This window comes from Tauraco erythrolophus, chromosome 15 (assembly GCF_009769465.1).
Source record: "Tauraco erythrolophus isolate bTauEry1 chromosome 15, bTauEry1.pri, whole genome shotgun sequence".
Lineage (NCBI taxonomy): Eukaryota > Metazoa > Chordata > Aves > Musophagiformes > Musophagidae > Tauraco > Tauraco erythrolophus.
In genome coordinates this window covers 9,486,855-9,507,977 of record NC_141479.1, presented here as the reverse complement: position 1 = coordinate 9,507,977, position 21,123 = coordinate 9,486,855, and the positions used below count along the sequence as shown (strand labels likewise).

General features: G+C 45.8%; 1 protein-coding gene across 1 annotated transcript; it reads right to left on the bottom strand.

Moving 5' to 3' along the window:
* Window positions 1-1,683: 1,683 nt before the first annotated feature.
* VSTM2B (V-set and transmembrane domain containing 2B) lies at window positions 1,684-20,922 on the bottom strand. The gene is made up of 5 exons (XM_086621156.1): window positions 20,850-20,922; window positions 20,064-20,248; window positions 18,446-18,475; window positions 17,051-17,456; window positions 1,684-1,772 (listed from the first exon to the last, which is right to left on the bottom strand). The coding sequence occupies exons 1-5, from the start codon at window positions 20,920-20,922 to the stop codon at window positions 1,684-1,686; spliced, it is 783 nt and encodes a 260-aa protein (XP_086477282.1).
* Between the last annotated feature and the right edge of the window lie 201 nt (window positions 20,923-21,123).

Sequence of the window (21,123 nt, the reverse complement as noted above, 5' to 3'; positions counted from 1 at the left end):
TTATGGATTATTCCCCAATCCATGCTCTATACTACAGCTAGCATTAAGAGGACGAACATTCTTAACAAAGATTTTATCACCTTTGCACCCCCATGGTGAGTCTGCCCCAGAACAAGAGGGCTTTTATTACCACAATGTAGTAACACTTACAAAACCCAGATGTGTTTTGGTCTCACACCTAGTGACGTGAGTGGCACAAATCCCTGACTATTACCGGCAGTCCTAGAAAAAGCAAATTCTGACCATCTGAGAAATTCAAAATCCCTTCCTACCCTCCTTCTAGAAGAGGACTCAGGTACGAAGTGAGGCAACGGCACGTCCTGCTTTTGCTCCATAGCTTCTGCCGACAGAGTCCTGCTGGCGCTGTTAGCTGTCACTTTACCATTGCCACAATTAAGGTCCTTTCCAAAATGCTATGCAAATGAAAGGATAAGAATCACAGTCACACATAGGAAATTTCAAAGTACTTCAATAAATTCAGCTAAAGAAGGTTGTGTTTCTTTATCAAGTCATCCTATTATCTTACTTAAACACCAAGCATTTTGGAACAGAAAAATAACTGCTGTATTTACTGTAAAAAAGCCTTTTGCTTCATTAGAGGAAAGCTCACATGGTAAGACAAGTGACACAGTTATGTGATTTTAAAAATCTGAATGTATTTTAAACAAATACTGGAACCAGGTCTGGGGAATACAACATTCCAGGTCGACTCATTTTTATTTTCCACTGGTTGATTCATCTTTTTTCAAAGATGCCTGGAGAAAAGCAACTTACCTTGAACGCTCCACACTGTCACACTGTCCATCTGAGCAGATCTTGCATTAACTGCCCAGAGATAACTGGTGTCACCACAGGAAAATGCAGCTATAGCTTGTGACCAGCTGTCAGCACATTCCGCTGTGGGGTTTGGCAAAACATGGGGGTGTGTAATAAATAAACAATTTCAATTTTATTTTGTGATGCACCTTTCCTCAGTTCTCTGTGCTGTGACAGGCAAGGAACAGACACAGCCATGAAGCCTTCTCAGGGAGCTTCAGGACACAGGGAGAGGCACACATATCTGTAAAAACTTTATTTCAAAATCTTTTTATTCAACTGTTATTCAGCAATATACAATACAGTTTATAAACAAATGTCTTACCTTGTTTCCAATCTTCATTTAAAAATAAATATTATTGACAGTGAATATTAATTATGGTAAGATGTACCTTTTTAATTAAAATGTCTCCAAAAGAAATAATTTAATTAAAAAAGAAAAAGAAAATCCAAAAACCTAAACACAATAATCTACTAAAAATATTTCCTTTCTTAGGAAGGGCTTTGACCCAATCTTTACATATTGTCATAAAGATAACTGCTCAACAGTTCGTGCAAAATGAAGAGTCAGAGGAAAGGTTTAGAAAAGAAAAAAATATTACATTAAAATAGAGAAATCATAAGTGCCATGCACAGAGCAGGGCTTTACACCATAGAGTCTGGAAACTAGATGCATTATTCTATGTGGTTTACTTTCTGTGGCATCCCCAAAAATATGTTTTTCCCCCCACGTAGAATTTATCATGCGTCTTTCAGTCTCTCTCTGTCCATCTTTAAAACTGTAGGTATTTTTTTTGTCAGGAGTTTGTTCTGTTTTTAAATAGGTTCCTTTTTGTTTGGCTGAGGAGGAGTGGAGGAAATAGTCCGTCAGTGGTTTACTAACAAATATACAAGCTTATGCAGTATTAACAGGAACATATATAGGAGTGGGTCTGTGGCATAAATAGGTCCTGTACCTAGAAAAGACAGAGACAAGGGAGAGAAGGGGATTTTATTCTTTATCTTTTCCAATATAGAAGATTAAATGCAGAAGAGAAATATAGGAAGATTTATTTTTATCACTTCAGAGCCAGGGGTCAGAAGCTTAATTTTAATAGTAAAACAGCATCCTCAAGCTATCCAACTCAAATAGCTTTCTCTTCCCCCTCCCAAATCTAACTCCACTTAGGTCATTTCATTATGCATTACTAATGGTATGCCTAAACTTGGCTTCAGCCAAGTTACCAGCAATTGAGATTTCTATAAATACACCTTAATCTGGCATATAGTTTCTTGAGAAATGACAGGTATCAACCACCCATTACTTTAAAGGGAAATGACAAATGCTGCGGCTGTACTCCTTGATTAACAGGACATGAACCCATTTCATTTGGAATGGGAACAGCAAGACCTTGACATCTTCTTTACCTTTTATAGGAAAGAGCAGAATTTTAAATTAAAAACGTGCGCAGAAGCTGCAGAAAAACAGAGGTCAGATGTGGAACCCGTTACAGCCATTTCGTCTAAACCCAGGGAGGGCAAGACCACTCCAGCTCCCACGAGGTGAGCTTACGTGGCACGATACAGGGCGGCAGAGCAGTTATGTATATGCCATCACGGGAAAGCAGGTGCCCACAACCTTACGGCTGTAGAGGGAGGATGCAGCTCTCCCTGGGCAGGGGCAGACATCAATGCCTTTGCTCACAGTGGGAAGTGGCATCCGTGTCCATACTGCAGCTAACAGGGCTGTCCCTACCTCGTATCCACTTACATGAAGATACTTGTTCCGGTTTTTTTATCCTCTAGTTACCTGCACCAAAAAGAGGAATTTACTGTGTGCCACTGTGGTCCAGCCCCTCCTGAGCTGTGGGGCCAATGTCCATTGGCCACACTCTGCCAGGAGAGCTGGACATGCAGGCACAGCGTAGAGTGCTGGGGCTACTCCATGTCTGCAACAGGTCACTGCTCTGCTGCAGGGAAAGGGCGAGAACAGCCCCTTACTATGGAGAAGTTCTACTGTTCTGGTGCAGCCTATGGCATTGCTGCAGGACAAGAGAGGACAAGCCTTCCACTCCCCGAGCTCCTGCTGAGCCCACGCAAGCAAGGCTGGACTGGTCTGCAGGAGCAGCTATTTGGGTCCCAAGTGCCAATGGGTGACACCTTTCCAAAGCCATGATGTGGACTAGCGTGTGCAGTTGTCACCAACACTGTAACATGACAATCCAGGGCTGCACATCTGTGACTGATGTCTTGTGGCCACGGGACATTTCCAGAGGGGTGAATGCCAAAGCAGGACCCTAGCCGGAGCTTTGCCCTGCAGCCAGAGCGCACAGAGGCAGCTGGGGAGAGGATTCATCAGTGCTGAACACCCAATATACAGCAGTTATCAATGCCTAAGATACTGACAGCCACCCAGAAAAGTGACGGTCAGAGCCACTCTGCAAAGCACAAAAGCTTTAAAAAAAAGTTTTTCATGTTCAGTATCTGAAAAAGGAATCAGGCCACTTCTATTTAGGAAACTCCCTTCAGGCACCCTGATGTGAATACTTTAGTCTTGGTCTCTAGGAGATGTGAGTCCTTCTCAGCTGTGGCACGATCAAAGGAAATACCTCGAACAGCTCCGAAGTAAACCACTGCTCTCAGGCTCACGGTTCAGGCTGCCTCGTAATCTATATATACCTCAGCAGCAAAGCTAGAGTGTTATCATCCAGTATCAAAAATAGTTCATAGTAATGCAGTGTGCAATTGAGGAACTCAAGAAATGTCCCCATAGTGCTATCTCATAGATGCCGAGACTGTGTGGAGATTAGTTATTAAAGTTTTAATTAAATGCTTGCATGCATAAACACGTGGCTAAGGGCTGCCTACACAGCAACAGCAAGGCACTAAGATGAAAACAGGGGTTTTCTTTTTAAAGCTGAAAATCATTCACAAACACAATTAACTCAGGTAACTAAAGGAGTAACTCGTTAAATTCTTGCAAAAAGACACTACAAGCGTATGCAGGAAAGTGCACAACAGCTGCTAAAGCTCATGTTCCCAGCCAGCACGTGGGACCGACAATCACCAGCCCCAAACATTCCTGCTGCTCCGAGGCAGCAATGCAGGAGCTCACAAGCTCAGACTTGCCTTCCCTGCCGCAGGAACCAGCCCTGCAGAGCCGAGGGGCACGGAGAGTCTGCCCCTGGAGAGCTGCAGGCCAGATAAGCAATTGTCCTTCCTGTGCTGAAAGGGTGGGAGCAGCGGGAGCCCTGCCTGTGCTGATGCCAACCCTGCCAGACTTCCCCACCTCTGTGCCAGTCTGGGAGCAAACAGGGCTGTGACAGACATTCCCCAGCCTCAGGGACCTCCCTCCTCCAGCAGGTCCTGCCGCTCCCTTAAAAAAATACAGTCAATTCGCAAATACATTATATCCTACAGTTTTAACAAGGATAAAACCCTAACAACAAGTCTACCTAGACCAGAAAGAACAGCTTGCTGACTGGGAAGGCTGAAGGTAAAGCCCCATCTTCTATCCACCTCTGAGCCTGACCTGCTGTGTGGTACCTGAAGGAGGAGTGTTTCTCACAAATCGCAGTCACCGGCACAACAGACCTATACTTCCAGTCAGCACATCCCCATTTCCAAGCTGCCAAATGGCTCTTCTCACTTCTGGAACATGGCACAGTTACAAGAACACCAGCCCAGGATGATGCCCATGTGCTTTTGGCATCCCCTGTGCCCCGGGATGGCAAGGGCAGCCTGGCAGCAGCCAACATTCCCAGCAGCTGCACGCAGCTCACAGGTGCCCAATTTGTGCCAGTTCCACACCTGCCCACCACTGCAGTGAAGATCTGGCCTTGGGTATTTATTATGCCCAAACCCGAGGGTAGCGAGAACCCATTTTCCCCTGCTAGGGCTGAACTTGTTCTTTTGATGACCAGGACTGGAGTCTGAGGAGATGCTGCCAGTTGTTCAACAAGAAAGCTGCACTTTTGCAAGAGGGGAATCCCCCTGGAAACGCTGAGGAACTCAGCCTGGAGAAACAGGCTCTTGTAGCTCGAGTGCTCTTACAACCATCGTACTGAGGGCTGCAAACAACACCAGGTTAGGATTGTTTCCGTTTTGAATGGAAAGCAGTATTACTCACAACTCCATGCAGCAGCTATGTGCCTGCTTACCAAAATCATTCCTGGGCCACTTCTACCTTCATATACTAGTTTTAGTTTAAATCTCAATGCAGGACTGTGAATTAATGCAAGAGACCATTTTTTTTCGTTGTGTTCTCTTGTAGAAGTCACCGTTGGTTTTAACCTACATTCTCCACCTTCTTGATTCGACAGCAGAATGTGAGCTCAGAGTCTGTTAACAGATCTCGGCACTTAAATAAAATATATTTAAAAAAATATCTGAAAGCAGTTATTCTTACTGAACACCAAATACAAACTTCTTTTTTTTTTTCATATTGATTTGGTGCTATTCTGCTCTAAAACTTCAGGCAGTAGAAGCAGGTACACAGAACTTCAGAATTCTCCCCCCTCTGAGCATAAGCAGAGTGGAAATACAATTTTCAGTAATTTCTCCCTGTTTAGTTTACCCAAACTCTTTTCATTATAGGTAGGATGGTTTATAAACAAGCTGGACTTAGTGTCCTCAACTCTGCTTTTCCTGCACAAGTCTTGACTTTTACTTAGTAAACTGCTGCATTTGTAGATGTAAACAAAGAGAACGTGATCTTGACCACCAGGATCCAGACACGCAATCGACCCAGGTCTGAGAACAGAAAACATTTCATTTACATTTTGAATATTCACTTGATGCTTTGTTATTGTAAGCTTATTTATCACTACATAGATTTACAATTTTGCCTTTAAATTATTTATATGCGCATGGCTAAAGGGGAAAGTCTACCACTAAGCAGAACAATAACAAATTGTTCTGTTCGTGTATGGCAAATTGCTCTCTGGCATCACTCATCCCTCTTTTCGATTTACAACATAATCATGTTTTACTGTAGTTTTCTATTTAATAATTTGGTTTGTGCTGGCATTCATCAATTTTTGACTTAAAACAGTTCATCCAATTGAAAACAAACATTAATTAACCAAGCGACTTGTGACATACGGCAAAAAGAGGATGATTCTTTTACAAGCTATATTTAACTAATGGCCAAAACCCAAAGTTTCCAGCAGTTTTCGTATTTTCCTTCCTAGAAAGAATCTGAAAAGTCCCTATATCTTTCTTTCTGAGGTGGTGGTAAAATGCCGTGGCCCCTATAATAAAAAGCTGGAAGGCATTAGTAGCCTGTTTTCCTTGAACAGGCAAGGTAACACCTAGAATCTAACTGCCTATTCATGATGGAGCTGGGATGCTGGTTGGCAGTATCACAAGATGTTTCTCTGTGCTGGCTTTTATGCTGTGACCCGTTAGCCTCAGACGGTTTCTTTATGGAACAATGTTCAATTAAAACTCTCAAACCTGGCATTTCATTAAGAGGTGAGGGATCAAACTGACCATATAGACTGATTTATTCTCTCAGTCCCGAAACTTCAGACTGTGCTTGAGACATACTCTTGGAGAAACTGCTCCTACTATCTTCTATCTATGGAAGAAAATAGAGTTTTATAAGGGTTGTTGGTCAAGGATCATTACAGGCAATAACCTCCTACATAAAACAAATCCTTTCTCACTGACGTACATTTGGAGCACTTCCACTGAATCGAACGGAATTCACCAAACTTCAGATCTAAGAGCTTCTTAGAAGTTTTTAATTAAAAAGACGCCATTCTAAAGTCACTGTACACTTACTGAACCAAAGAGATAATAAGCTACATCACATCCAAATTACTCCACGGTCTCAGACATGATCTTGTGAGCTGCATATATCCTTCTTCCACTCTTAAATACTTACAGCACAATCCACACACCGCATTTTTGCTATTGGGGTTTTTTAAAGGCTTGTAACTGGTGCCTTAAACTTCCTGCTCCTCACCAAGTGCTAATTCTCCAGGATAGTGTGAAGAAGTGTATCCAGAGCCTGTGCTAACTTCCCCACTCTTCCAGCTAAACTCTAGAGCACTGTATGTGAAATGCTCTTGTTAAAAGCAGTGCATGGTACTATGGAAATCTATGCAAAAATACCAAACTCTGAGGTCCCCATTGCTCCTGGCTTTCAGCTGGCTGTGGATCATCATGCCTCGGCACCACTAGGAACAGCTCCTGAGCTGCCTTTTGGTGTTGCTAAGTTGGGCAACAGTAACTTCCCACATACTTAACAGCAACTGCATGGGAGATGGTCATCACTGAACCTGCCTAGAAGGCACGATGACAAAATTAGTTTTCTACACAGTACACATTTTTATTTATTATTCACTGAATTTTAGAACAGCTTTCCATAACTCTTCTCAAAAAAAAAAAAAAGCCTCATAGAAGTCTGCACAGGTATTTATTTCTACACAACCATGCAGGTATAAGCTAGTGATCCTGCTTTCTTCCTTCATGCATGCCATCAAGGTTTTTAAGGTCAAGAGCAAATCTTATCACACAGATGGGTGAAACTATCAGAATTACCCTCCACACCCTTCTTCAAAATGCCCACATTTCACTTTCCTTATCCACATCGTAGCCTCAAATTCCCCAGGAGACTGAAACAAGTTCTACCGGCCAGAAGACACTGGCCAGAGTTTTGCAAAACTCTGTCATAATTTTAGGTCTTCTCAGTTACACCTGAGTTCTATGGTTTGTCTGCCTCCTCTCTTAAGATATCTACTGCTATGTTCAGGGCTGTATTTAGAAGTGAATTGCCAAAATACCATGTAACAAGAGTAACTGAAAGCCACTCCTATCCTAATTTTGGAAACTCAACAGATTCTAGTATTTCAAATAAGATTCCATTTGCATTTGGAGTATTTAGAGCTCCTGAAATGACCGTGTTGGACTTGCCCCTACCTGTATCCATATATGTGCTGGGCTGACCTCCTGCAACCAAACATAGAGGTGAAGTAGAATGTAAGGCTTGATAACTCCAGAGGCTGTACACAGGGGCAGCATAATGCAAATTTCCAGCAGAAGTAGAAAAATAAGTATGTGCATTTGAGAAAAACCCAATTCTTTGTAGCACCTTGGTTCTGAATTTTGATTGTTCTCGATGTTACATCTGAAAATGCCCATCTAGGACAGAAGACTTCAGTGTTTTAGTGGTAATCCACAGCACAAGTGGCAGGGAAGGCATGGGAATTGCAGCACATTGAGAGGCACGAAGGCACTGTTAAGGAGACCAGCAGAACCTTGTTTTCTTCAGAAGCAGCATCTTCCAGCTCCCTGAGCACTTCAACTGATATGCTTAACCCTCACTTTGAGAAGAAAACCTGCAACATGGCTAACCACTTCTGAATACTGTGAAGCCCCTGTTGTAGCATATCCTATGAAAAATGGGTCACATACATCATATTGTTATGGACGTATTGGAAAACAAAGAAATTGGATGGCAAGGAGAGGTAGTCATGCAAGGAAATGATGCAGAAAGAAAAGTTTGGTTCTGATATGAAGCTAAGAAAAGAAAAAGATTCCTTCTGCAGTGTTGATTTTCTAAAGTACTGCAGTGCTTTGCTGGAAGTCAATCCATGTGAGTGCCTGTGGGACAGGGCAGACACAGATTGGGAGAGGAGCTGGGTGTATGTTTATGAAGGCACTTGCAATTATTAGAGCTCATTTCAACTGAGACTCATTAAAGCCAAGTTTTTCTCAAAATATGAGGACTAATAATCCCTTCCAAACATGCATATGGCACACAGATCAGTCAAGTGCTCAATTATCCTCTATGGAGGTTCTTCCCTTTTTCTCCTAGATGCTAAGGACGTTATTAGACATAGCTACAGGATTAGATGGAGAATTGATCTGATCCAGTTTGAGAGTAGCTGCAGGTCTGTGGCTTTTTTGTATTAAAAAATTTGTGGCATTTTTGTATTAAACACAGCTACGAACAAACAGAAAAAGGGGTAGTTAAACTAGTGGATTTGATGACTGCATGGAAGTGCATATCAAGTAGAAAGCAAGAAATACTTCTGCCTTTATACAAAATGTTCCTACTTTTTAGGTTACCAGAAAAATATGCAGTTTCATTGTCAACAGGCTGGTAAAAACTAATCTCCCACTAAAGTTACAAGAAGTAGGGACACACAATAAGGGGAATAGTTGAAACATTTTCCCTCAATATACCCACTTGCCTTCTGTGGTAGTCAAATATGTACGGAGCAGTCAGCAGACTTACTGAAAGCCTCACACCACATTTGACTATGAAAAACTGCTCTACTGAGAGAAGGTGGTGTCACCAGAAAGCCCAGCACAGCAGCAGCTGAGCCGATTCACATGGAGCTGGGCCCTCGAGGGGCTTCTCCTGGGATCTGTCCTCAACTGGAGACAGCGAAACAAACCACCCGACCACTCTAAATATCCACTCCTAGGAGAAATTAAGGAAAAAATTTAAAACACTAACGCTAATTTGTAACAACTTCCAAAAGGAAACACTGCTATAGACAGAGTCAATGTGGAATAGGAACGCATCCTGAATGCTGAAAAAGAGTAATTCCATCTAGATTATACAGCTTAAATGCTTTACATTGGTCTGCATTTCAGTAAGCCACTAACTTTCCTCTTTTGAGACCTGCAGCTGGTCTCTACTTTGTAGTATACTTCCATAAACAGATTGCTGCTTTGGTATCTGTGAGATGATCTCATCACCATAAAAGAGACCCAAAACATGCAACTATGGATTTGTTTCATTTCCAGATTTTTGTGCAGTTCTGTGATCTAAAACTAACTTAAAACCAAGCACCATTGATTCACTCCTTGACACTTGAATATGTGAGATACAAAAGTCTTTGTAACGTGATTTGGGGGAAAATTAATTCTGAACTAAAACATATAGAAAAATAAGTACATTAGTGGGAGTTCAGTTGGTAAATGAGCATCCAGCCCTACACATCCTTCTTCAGTACTATGTGAGCAAACCCACAGCATATTGATACACACAAATAGAAAAAAGGCATAACCATAATCATGAGGCAATCAATACTCATTGATACCGATACTCAATGAAGAGTATCGGTAGCAAGGTTTCAGTTACTGAGTTTTGAAGTGAGTCTGGGCCATGTTCCCAAGTTTTTCATTATAAGCAGGAGGACTAAAAAGCCATAGTCACACAATTCCCTAAGGCAACACTTGAGGAAAAGACTTGCAATAAAAGTCACACTGGACAGAACCACATATTTCACATCTGTAATTGTCAGAAGTTGTAAATATTTGCAACCGAGAAGTGAAGAACAAGACACGGCAGTTCTTGCTTCACTGTCTTTTAGAGTATTTTTGACTTGATCCGGATTTGACTTGATCAAGCTGCCAGTGTAGTTGTAATTATCAGTCCAATCAGAATTACTAAAGTTAAGCAGATCCAAGTGCAGATTATCTAAGGATTTTTTTGAAAAATAACCCTATCGTCCCCATACTTAAAGAATAAAGCTCATTAGCAGAATACATGATGACACAAGGAAAATGGCTGTATTGACAGTGTGTGCCTGAAAAAAACAGAGCCTGTGATTCACATAAAGAAAGGATCGTCTTTTTGCTACGAACAAACAGTGACATTTTGGGAGTGACCCACAAATACAAAGACCCTCCAAACATTTCCAGTGACTGACATTTTCTAGATATGGGCTAACTAAAGACGCTGCCATGCCCTAGATCTAAGGGAAGCCAAACCTTACCGAATAAGCCAGCAATGGGTTATCTGGAAAAACAGTGGACATGGGATATTCCTCAGTGCCCTCTTTACATATGACATCTCCAGCTCCCTGGTGTGAGAGGAATTCAGAGCAGAATGCTGATTTTAAAATTTATCAAGCAGTAAAGAAGTTCTAATTACACCAGTTTGGTGATACAACAGACATAGAAGACGATGTCCCTTAGACGACTTACTAGCTGTGCTCTGCCTTGAAGTTCGCAGCTGCTCCCAGCTCCCACAAGGATGCTCTGCTTCCCAGCCACAGCCACGCAAACGCAGGGTACGACCAGCTATCGCGGGAACCACTTGACATCCTGTGTAGGCTTCGCTAGCGCAGCTCCCTGCTCCAGCTGCGGCACAACGATCTGCGCGCTGCGATCACACCGACTTCTCCACAGAGCACAGTTGCTGCTCTGCCAAACTGCTCTTCTTTCCAGCTAATAAAATTGCCTCCCAACTGATAACAGCCTAGCAATACAAAATACGCGGTTGTTAACCGCTGTTGTGACAAATAATACCATTCTGCTGACAACCCCATTTTTTCCAATACAAACCTACTCGAACTGTTTATTATTGACATACGGAACTGCTCTGCCATTATCTAATTTTAAAAAAAGCATATAGTAAACAGCAATAGCCAACCTGCCAGCATTCTCACTGCTTTAGCAAAGCGAAATCAAACCCAAACCAAACCTCTCTTATTACCAGCACAGTTCTGTCAGGCTCTGTTATGTAAAGAAGAAACACCTTCTTCACAGGACTACTATAAGATTAATTTCCCAGCTTGCTTTCCAACTACAGACCACCACTATTACTATCCTCCTCAAAACTAGCACCAGTATGATTGTCTTGACATTTCATTCTGCTATGACTGCTAAAAAGACTGCTATACCACTTAAAGTATTAGGGAACTATATAATCCACAACATAGTTCGAGTGGTACCTTACGCACCAGTCTGGCAGAGGCTGGGATCATGTAACAATTATCTACCTCTTGTAAAATACACAGACTAAGTTAGCTGGCACTGCAAACTAAGAAATCTAGGCCAATGTTAGATATAGCTTCCATATTCATTAGAAAGACCTGGAATACGCCTTTCATTGTGTTCAGCAATATTTTTTAAAAACATTTTTTCATCTGTAACTTGAAGGTATTAAAGAAGTTCAAATAATATTCAGATTTCTTCAAGGACACTGCACAGGCTTTAGTCGAACAGGTTAGTACAGTTTTGTCTGTCCTCCGGGGAACGAGCAAGAACCACTGAAAGGAGGTTACTCAAATAAATTGCATTTCCACAGTACAAAAACACCCTGGCACAGTTTGTTTCTGCCCTGGGTAATGAGGTGACAGAGTACTGCAGTTTGTGCTTTTGTCCAGTTTAAGAATTAATCCATGTTACACACACACAAAAGAAGATATTTGACCTCACTTGTCCCCAAAGCAGTCTAATTTGCCGAGATATTAAAGTGCTAGTGACGTGTATTTAATGAGAATTCTTTTTGCATGTTTATTATCCAGTGACATACAGGAGGTCAGCCTGATAATTCAGTTATGGCCTCTGTCTTGCTACTTTACTTAATGTAAAGGAAAATGTGATGTGACCCAGGTTGCATTTAACCACAAATAACAACAGAATGCGAGCTCATATGTGGTCTCATAAAAAGCACAGGGGAGCAAAACAGACCCAGACATTATCGAGCTGGAAAGGGAGGGAGTCTAAGCTGAACAGCAACACAGAGAGACTTTCCTTTCTTGCTATTTTGTGTGATGTTCATCAATCAAAGATAAATGAGCTGCACTAGCTGTTTCTCAAACTAGCATGCAGAGTCATTCAAATTCTGACAAAGCCAGGAGAGCCCTAGACCCAAATGTTTATCCAAAGTTAATCCCAACTCCACTACAGCCACTCCAAACAGAAGCTCTCTAACCAGCCACAGCTCATGATGCGCCAGAAAACAGTGTGATTTACTGATTTACTTTCCTGTCTCTAAGCTGCAAAATAATACCTTTTGCTCCCCAGTGCATGATGGACATCTAACACTCCTCCACATGGTCTCCTGCCTCAAGGTAGGTTGCCACAGCCTGACTTTGTGCATGTTCTGCTCTTGTGAGCTTCACCGGGAGCTGCACATGCACAGAGGCTGCAGAATTTGGTCCAGATCCTTTATTGTCTCAGGCCATGTCGCCCACAAGCAGACTTCCTTCTGCCTCAGACATAAAAGGCTTTGTGGGGGGAGAGGGGGATAGGCGTGAAGCGAAGACTTATCTTCCTCCTTGCTGTGAACACTTCATCTCTGCATAACGCATGAGTCTCTTGGTGTCCTTCCTAGAGCACTCTAAGCATAATGAAGCACAGTTTCTTGTTTCACACTCCCATCTTTGTTTATTTTATTTAAAGCTTTCACTTCAGAGCTTTGAGGCTAGAGATCAAACAAATAAAAGGGAATTTGGAAGCTGCAGCGTCTGATCTACATTCTGCTCAGAAGTTAAACTAAAAATTGCCCCCTAGTCAACACATAGGCACTCATTTTGGAGACCGTTTGGTAGGATATAATACAGCCAATTTGCGTCCCAGAAGGTCAGTATGAAGATCCTTGTTTATTTCTTCACCTATTAGATGACAAAGTTAGTCTCATGACTAAAGCACTGGACTTAAATTTAAGAGATCTGAAATTAAAGTTTCCATATTTAATATCACAGCTTCCACACACTCAACAAAGCTGGTCATTACTCTTCCTGCCATTTGTCCATTTCATCCATTTGGATGACGAACTTTCCAGGACACAGACACTATGTGTCTCGCTCAGTGATGCTCCTATATGCCCCCTACTTACCCAGTAAAACCAGGAATGCTCCCAAACACATTAACACTATATGCACTCTCTCACCTGCTCACCCTGCTTTTTTTTTCCCTACAGCAAAAGGTTCCATTTGCATATAAGTAAACTGCGACCTAAATATTATTTTCATTTAGAACCATAAGGACAACAACTCCTTCTCTGATGGTATTAAACCCACTGATCTTACCGAAAGATCTTTGCCTCTTTGCAGGCTAAGTAACATGTTCTCAGTTCCCGCTTCAGGCTACCTTACCGGCAGACAAGCAGTCATCATTTTGACTCTCATGAGACACAGCACTAAATTTTTATATGGTAGTTTAAACATTACGGATAAAATTCTGTTTGAGTAGCTAATATTTCTGGCATATTGGGCCATTTTTCTGTTACATTGGATCTATTCCCTTATATACTATGATGCTGATCACAAATTTCTACCAAATACAATTTCAGACTACATGTCCAAAGCTGTGGATTTTCTATTTAGACCTGGTTTGTCAGATGAGACTCTATGCTCTTTAGAGAATCTCAGTAACAGACACATTTATTCTAATAAGTTCATCAACTAGAAGATGCAAAGAATCACATTTTTTCACAGTGCATGACTGGGACTCCAACTGAAGTCAACAAGAGCCCTGCAGGCACATCTGAAAGTAGCATTTGATCTATAATCACATTTATTGGAATACAAGCACATAGAGGCCCTATGCTACACTGCACGTACTGGAAAATTTCTATTGCAAGGAAAACAGGATTAGAACCCAATTCATGCAGGACACTGTGGCTAGTGCCATGCCATCACCTTGTAGGCAGAGAGCTCTCCAGTGTATTAAATGAGGGTGTTTCTTGATCACTGATGGGAAATCCATTGTTTGAGTGCATTTCTGCTTTTATACAGAGGAGATATCCCCGTTTGCAATGAAAGGACTTGCAAATGCTAAAGAGTTTTGAGAGTAAATGTATCAGATGATTCAATTATTACACACAGATCTGGTGCAAGTACTTATCTGTGTGTGTGTTACAGAGCTCGAAGCAGGATAATGAAGCATATGTATCGTGCTACTACACACAGGACAGGGTTAGGGCCTGCAGCCTTGTGTACCCTGTGTGAGCAAAGATGTGGTTTGATTTGATGGAAATCAAATAAAAAAAAAAACGGAAAACCATTTTTTTGATGGAAAACCAGCTACGATGCTGCCTCAAGGGGGTGGACTCGAAACAGGGCTTCTAGTTTACAGACGCAAAAAAAAAGAGAAAAAAAGTATTTCCTATAAAAAGACTGCATTCTTTACAGAGAAAAATAACTACTGCACCTAAAATAGCTCTAAAGAACACCACTTTAACATACAAGTGGGAAATTCTGAAGCTCAAGGTTGCCATTTTATTTTAAGACATTTTGAAGAAAGTTTAGTGCTTATCCAACCCGAGTGACAGCGCTGGAGACCTGAGTCTTCGATTTCCTCACAAAAGCAGGTGATATCCCTGCAAGTTCTCATCACACCATTTGTATTTTATCCATGTGCCTTTATTCCAGGTAGGGAGCAACACTTTGTGTCTAAGGGCGATAAATCCATTTCTTGCCTCTACCCCCAGCTGTGTCTCTCTGCTTGAAACTGTCTGGTCCAGACAGTTTTTCTAAAATACACCAGTGATGGGGACTGGGATGGCCACCAACAACCTGCTTCACAAAAGCAACCACAGAGACATCTTGCGGTAACAAGCCTCAGACAGTTCTGGTCCAGAAGGCACCTGAATGAGGAATGCCGAGGGCCAAGTCTTTCAGGTGCTAATCTCCTGAGCCAGGCTGTGGCTGATGTTTTATTGGTAAGTAATTACAGGCAGCTCCAAACTGCCACAGGTACGGAAATTACAATGAACCGAGTAGGAGCCTGTTGTTCAGGGGGTCCTGATTTAAGCAGAGTCAAAAGCCGTTATTTTTGCAGAGGACCATAACAAAATACAGAATTAGTTGCCTCCCTCATATGGAGACAAAAGCAGTTGCTGGTTTATACCTTATGAAGTAAGTACCATGATACGGACTTCAGCTTCCTCTCATAACGGAAGCTGCCACGGCGTGGCACTGTTCACAGACACCAGTGTGCACAGCAGAGAGGTCACAGCAGGAAATTTTGGGTTAGCCTACTGTGTAGCCCTCTTAGCATCAGTCTCCATCTGGAGATCCTCAAAAAATGTTTTTTTCCATTATCTCCACTGCTGGCCACAATGCTTATATTTTACTTTCAGAATTTAATCCAGCCTAGAAACAACGCAGCAGCGCCACATTCCCAAATCAGAGACATGTAAAAAATCAGGATAGACAGCAGTTTAGATGATCTGGGCAGGGGGTCTTGCCCTAACAGACATATGTGACATGTTTTCTTGGCAGCACACACTCACATCCATCTGTTGAGATGGAACTGAGCCCACTGCACTTCCATCCTCCTGGTTTTAGTTCCTATGCAGCACGTAAGCTCTGGTTTCAGGAGGCAGGGCACACAGTGCTGTGAATCCTAAACCTCACTCTGTTGTCAGCATGGAAAACATCGCAAGAATTCTCACTGTGGGGGCGTGGAAAGAGGAAACATCAAAACAGCCACCAGGCCTGGGCTCCTAGGAGGAAAGCAGATCTTTCCCATAGGAAAACAACAGATCGTGCGCATTACTGTGTTTGGTTTAATTTCTTGTGGTCAGTGAATTCTGCAAAAGCAAACTGAACTGTTTTATATGCCCACAAGCACCTGTAATTAGACCTCAGGAATCACCACTTTATCTTCCAGTAGACACCAATGAACAGCCAGTTTAGCCTTAGGAACGATAAGGAGTAAAATCTAGTTTGCACACGTATTTCTAAATGAGAAAGAAACTAAATTATTCAGAAAACAGCAAATGGCAGAGAAAACACAGCACCTGTAAAGCACCAGTAGGCCACAGTGATCCACATACAACTGATTTCCATTTCTGTGAGCCAAAACTCGCAACCGTTTGCCCTAAGTGTGAAGAGCTATCCGGAAGAAGTGTGAACATTCCTGCATAAGGATTATGAATTTGCGTCAGAAGAGACTAAGCAGAGAGGGGAGCTCAGGGTTTTCCCTGCATAGTCAGTGGTATAAAATTGTTTCCTTTCTTCCACAGATAACTTGGCAGGGACATTTGTTTAACATCAGCAAAGTGACAGTGGCTGAGAGCTGAGCTAAAGCCCAGCCAGAGCAGCACCAAACGCCTTGAAACACCTTTGCGATGCAGATTTCAGATCCCGAGTTCTTTGTCCCAGACTTTGCTGTCATTAGTGTAAATACAGGTTTACAAGGGCTTTCTCCAGCTAGCCGTAACGCGGGAAAGTGGCATTAATAACTTTAAATACAGTGTTAACTGATAGACAATCAGTATCAGCACAACGTTTACACTTGCAGACCATTACAGAGCATAAGTATCTCCAATTCTTATCCTGCCAGTAATCCAGAAGTGGAGCTTCAATTGACACAGCAATTGACATTTCCCTTCCGAACCTGCTCCCTATGGGCCCCACGCCTGCCCAGGGCAACCAGCCCCTGCAACCACTCACCGATGTGAATTCCCTGCAGAACAGCCGTGGCATTTCGCTCACTCCAGGCTGCTGCTACCGTTCAAAGTGCCCCCCTCCCACACTCCCCCGCGCCCTACCTGACCCGTGCTGCTGCCGGAGGATGGCGGCCTGCCCGGGTGGCGGCGAAGCTGATGAGGCAGCGGCGGCTGACGAGGCGGTAGCGCTGGTGACAGAGGCGGCGGCCCCCACCTCTGCTGGGGGCGGTGGTGGGCGCCTGCCAGGGCCTGGTGACAGCGTGGGTCGGGCAGCGGGGCCGTGGCGGCGCGGGGCTGTGCCGCTCTGGATGTGCGAGACCGCCTCGGCCGCCTGCACGTCGGGCGGCGCGAAGCGGGAGAGGACGCGCAGCAGCGCCTGGGCCTTGTGCTCCTGCGTCTCGTCGTCGCCGTAGTCCGCCACGCGGCACTCGTAGACGCCCTCGTCCTGCCGCCGCACGCCCGAGAGCCGCAGCCGGTGCGAGATGTCGTTGCCCTGGACGCGGACCGTCTGCAAGAGAGCGCACCGCCGGGCGCCACCTCAGCAGCTGCCACCGGCCCCCGCCTCCCCCAGGAACGCGGCCCTGCCGCCTTTCCCTTCCCTGGCGTCTTTTGCTGTCACCAACACCGGACCCGGGCTAATTCGAACCCCCTACGGCGAGCGCACCGGGTATTTAAGCCCAGCGCTCCGCTGTTAAGCCACTTCAGGGTCCCAAGGGGACATTCAGAATCAGCCCCTGCTCCCATTCATCCCCATGCCACCACGCACCTCTCACCACTGGAGCTCTTCCAGCCACCCCTGCATGCCTGCTCCAAGCCTATGGGTCCCCTCTCCCCCTGCCCAGTCCCGCACGGAGCCCCGCAGCCGTCCCGGGTGCCAGCCGACACGAACCGCCCGAACCCGACACGTGGGGAAAGCCCCACACCCCGGGGGTCTCCGCCCGGTGCCAGCTGCAGGGGACCAAGCCCTGCTGGGTGCTGTGCCACCCGGCCGAGGCCGAGGCCGTGCCCAGCAGTCCCGGCGCAGGCCGCGCTCCCACGCCGCGGCGCAGGGAACAGCTCCAGCCGCGCCTCAGCACCGCGGAGAGGGGCCGGCGTGTGCGCCGGAGGCAATCCCGGCCCGCACCAAGGGGAAGGCTCGTTTACTGCCCGGCAAGGAGAGAAGCGGCTCGCCACAAGCAGGAAGAAGCAAACTTCTCTCCTGATCTGGCCCACAAGTCCTTTTCAAACGTGGCTAAGGAAGGGCCGTAAGGCAAACATCGCCTCCTCTCAATTCGTGGGGAATGGGAAACGACTGCTAAACCAGCAACAGATGGCAACGTTTCGAGCGATCCACGGCACACCGAGGAGGGGAAACGTGCCGCATTCCCGCCGTGCTGCAGGAGCAGGGCTGCCAGGGAGACCAGCTGCATTCATGTGTTAGGAAAGGAGGGGGGCATGCAGTAAATCCTGCGTGTGTGGGAGGAGGGGTGTGCACCACCCAGCTCGAGCTGCACTTACGCTGATTTTGGTTGCATCCTTATTTGTTACCTAAAAGAACAGAAAAAAGAGATGAGACTCAGCTCTGCCAGCACATCAACAAGATGCTCATATTCCCACCCCAGTGCAAGGGCAGGACACAGGCAGACGTAACTTTCTCCACTTGCCACTCACACAGCCCGTGTGTGACTGGGGGGGAGTTGCCCAGGCGATGGGGAAGGCTGCAAACCAGTGCTCAGCTGGGGGGGCTGTTTTGGTAAAGCTCCTGTGGCACCCACAGAAGCGCCGCCTTCACCAAGGGTAAGAAGAGCAGCCAAAGAAATGCTTGTTGCATGCTGTGCTGCTCACAGCCACTGACACACGCTGGGAAAGCCGCTTTACCAGCAGCATTAGCACAGCTGGGAAGTGCTTGGGCAGGCTGGATCCCACACTGCTCGAGGCAGAGCTTTGGTCCTGAAACATCCTGGGAGCAGGTATCGCTCAGCCAGTTTTGTATTTGGTTATTTGTCTCCAGCCAACTACTGTAAACCTCAGCGATGCCTCAGATCTCACTGATGCGCCTCCCAGGGAGGCGGTCATCATTCTCCAGGCGTGCCCTGTCATCATTTATTGTAAAAGCAACTCACGGTTTTTATATAAGGTTAAAGAAGACATTTAAATCCAAGCGATTTATTTCCCTGTCTGACAACTGACTTACACTTTCCCCAGCTAGGCGGCATCGCATTAGCTCAGCGTCTATACGCTTTGCATCTCTATTTGAGCTCTGCAGGAAAACAAGCGTGCCACAGAGAGGGGAGCTGGCACAGGCACAGAGGTTGCCGCGGGGCACCCTGCTGGCGCAGGGGCCGAGGGGCTGGAGAGGATGGTGTGCCACACGCAGTCGGGCAACACGGCCTGGAAATCCTGTTTTACCCCACTCTTTGTGCAGCCCCATCTGGCACCAGCAAGGTGTCTTGCACTGGGGGGAGGCTGCAGAATGAACTGACTTATGTTGGGGAAATGCAGCTGAAAAATTTAGGCTAGAGCCTACTCTCACGCCAGGCAGCTTGCTAGGGGGAGGGGAAAAGACACGCAAGATTTAACTCTGCTTCATGCATTTTAATTACTATATCCTACTGTGGAAACGTCTTGCTGAGCTCCAGATACAGGGACAGGTGTGTATGTGCACCCCAAGAAACTGTGTGCATTTTTATATGCAGATTGATATGTACTTAACATATTGACAGAGAGAGATGTATCCTTCATGCCTTTCTCTGCCCTAGCAGTGAGCAAACAGAGGCTCTTCCACCTTTACAATTCCCAGATCAGCTCACAGAAGCATTGGTATTTGCTTGTCCCCACTGCATACTACAGCTATTTTTGACTGCCTCTCCTGGGTCCTCACTGCTGATTTTGCAGCAGGACATTTATCATTTTCTATTTACAAAACTGATGTTTTTTCCTGAGGTGAAGCTCCCCCATGGTGCATGCCCTGTCCTCCACTGTCCCAGGGAGGGCCCGGGGATGCCGATGCTTCCAACCACTCGCTGGCACTGGGCAGAAGCAGCGCTCTCCCTGCTGAGACTGCTGAGTTTATTTTGATCACCCTCTGAGCATGCTGCACTCGATGAACAGATATCTCTCCATAGCACTGTATTACCTTGCTCCTGCTGCCGGGAACACTGATGGCTAATTCGTGTGCAAGTTCTCTGGCTGGTTCTTTAAGGTACCACCACTGGATTTCCAAGGAGTAAGAGGTGGATCCGCTGGCTCGGAAAGCACAAGGCATCTCAATATCATCTCCCTCCCTAACAGTCACATCTTTGGGAACTTCAGTAAAGGTAGCTGGGAGGGGAAGATAGAGTTACAAGGGCTGGTTAACGGGAGAGATTAGAAGACAGTATCCCTCCTTTTCAGCACAACATGAGCGGCTTCAGTGCAAGGGCTAAGCGCTGACCCCAGACACAGGTTTCCCGTAGTCTGGGGACCGCAGGATAAGCGGAGCATCCAGGACTGCGCACCCGGGGCAGGGCCGAGGCGGACCCCGCGGCTCCAGCGGGAAGGGAAAGTTTGAAGAGGACCTTAAAACTGCCCGTCTTCCCAAGAAAGCCCTCGGCTGGACACAGGGGTACCAGTGTCCCACCGCCCCCAGATCCGGCGCGGGGACTGTCCCGGGCTGCGCGCCCGCTGCGCCCCGCTCCGCGCCTGCGAGGCGCCGAGCCCGCGCTGCCGGCAGCTGCGGCCGCAACAGTGCCACCTTGTTCTGCAACCGGCCCTCCCCGGGCAGCGCTCCCTGCCCCCCGCCATCAACGCTTCCACAGGAAAAGGCGGCGGGGAGGCCGGGACTCGGAGCGATTGCCGGCACCGGAGCCCCCCCGCCTCCCGCCAGCAAGTTGTGTCCGGAGCGGCGGCTCACTGCGGGAAGAGGCAGAAGTTTCCTACTCACCGGTGACGATGAAGAGCAGCGGTGCGTTGAACATCAGGTAACAGAGGGTGCAGATGAGCCCCCGATTTTCCATCGCATCTACGTGGGCTGCGGGCGGGGGCCGGGCTCGGGCGCAGCCGGGCACGCCTCAATCCATCGCACACAGCGGGGCCGGGTCAGGGCTCCTTCCCAAATAGCCAAAGCCACCCGACTAACCTTGGTTTGTGGGGAAGCAAATATAAAATCCACAGCCGGCTGCTCAAACTCGCTCGCAGGTGGAACCGACGTTCCTGGG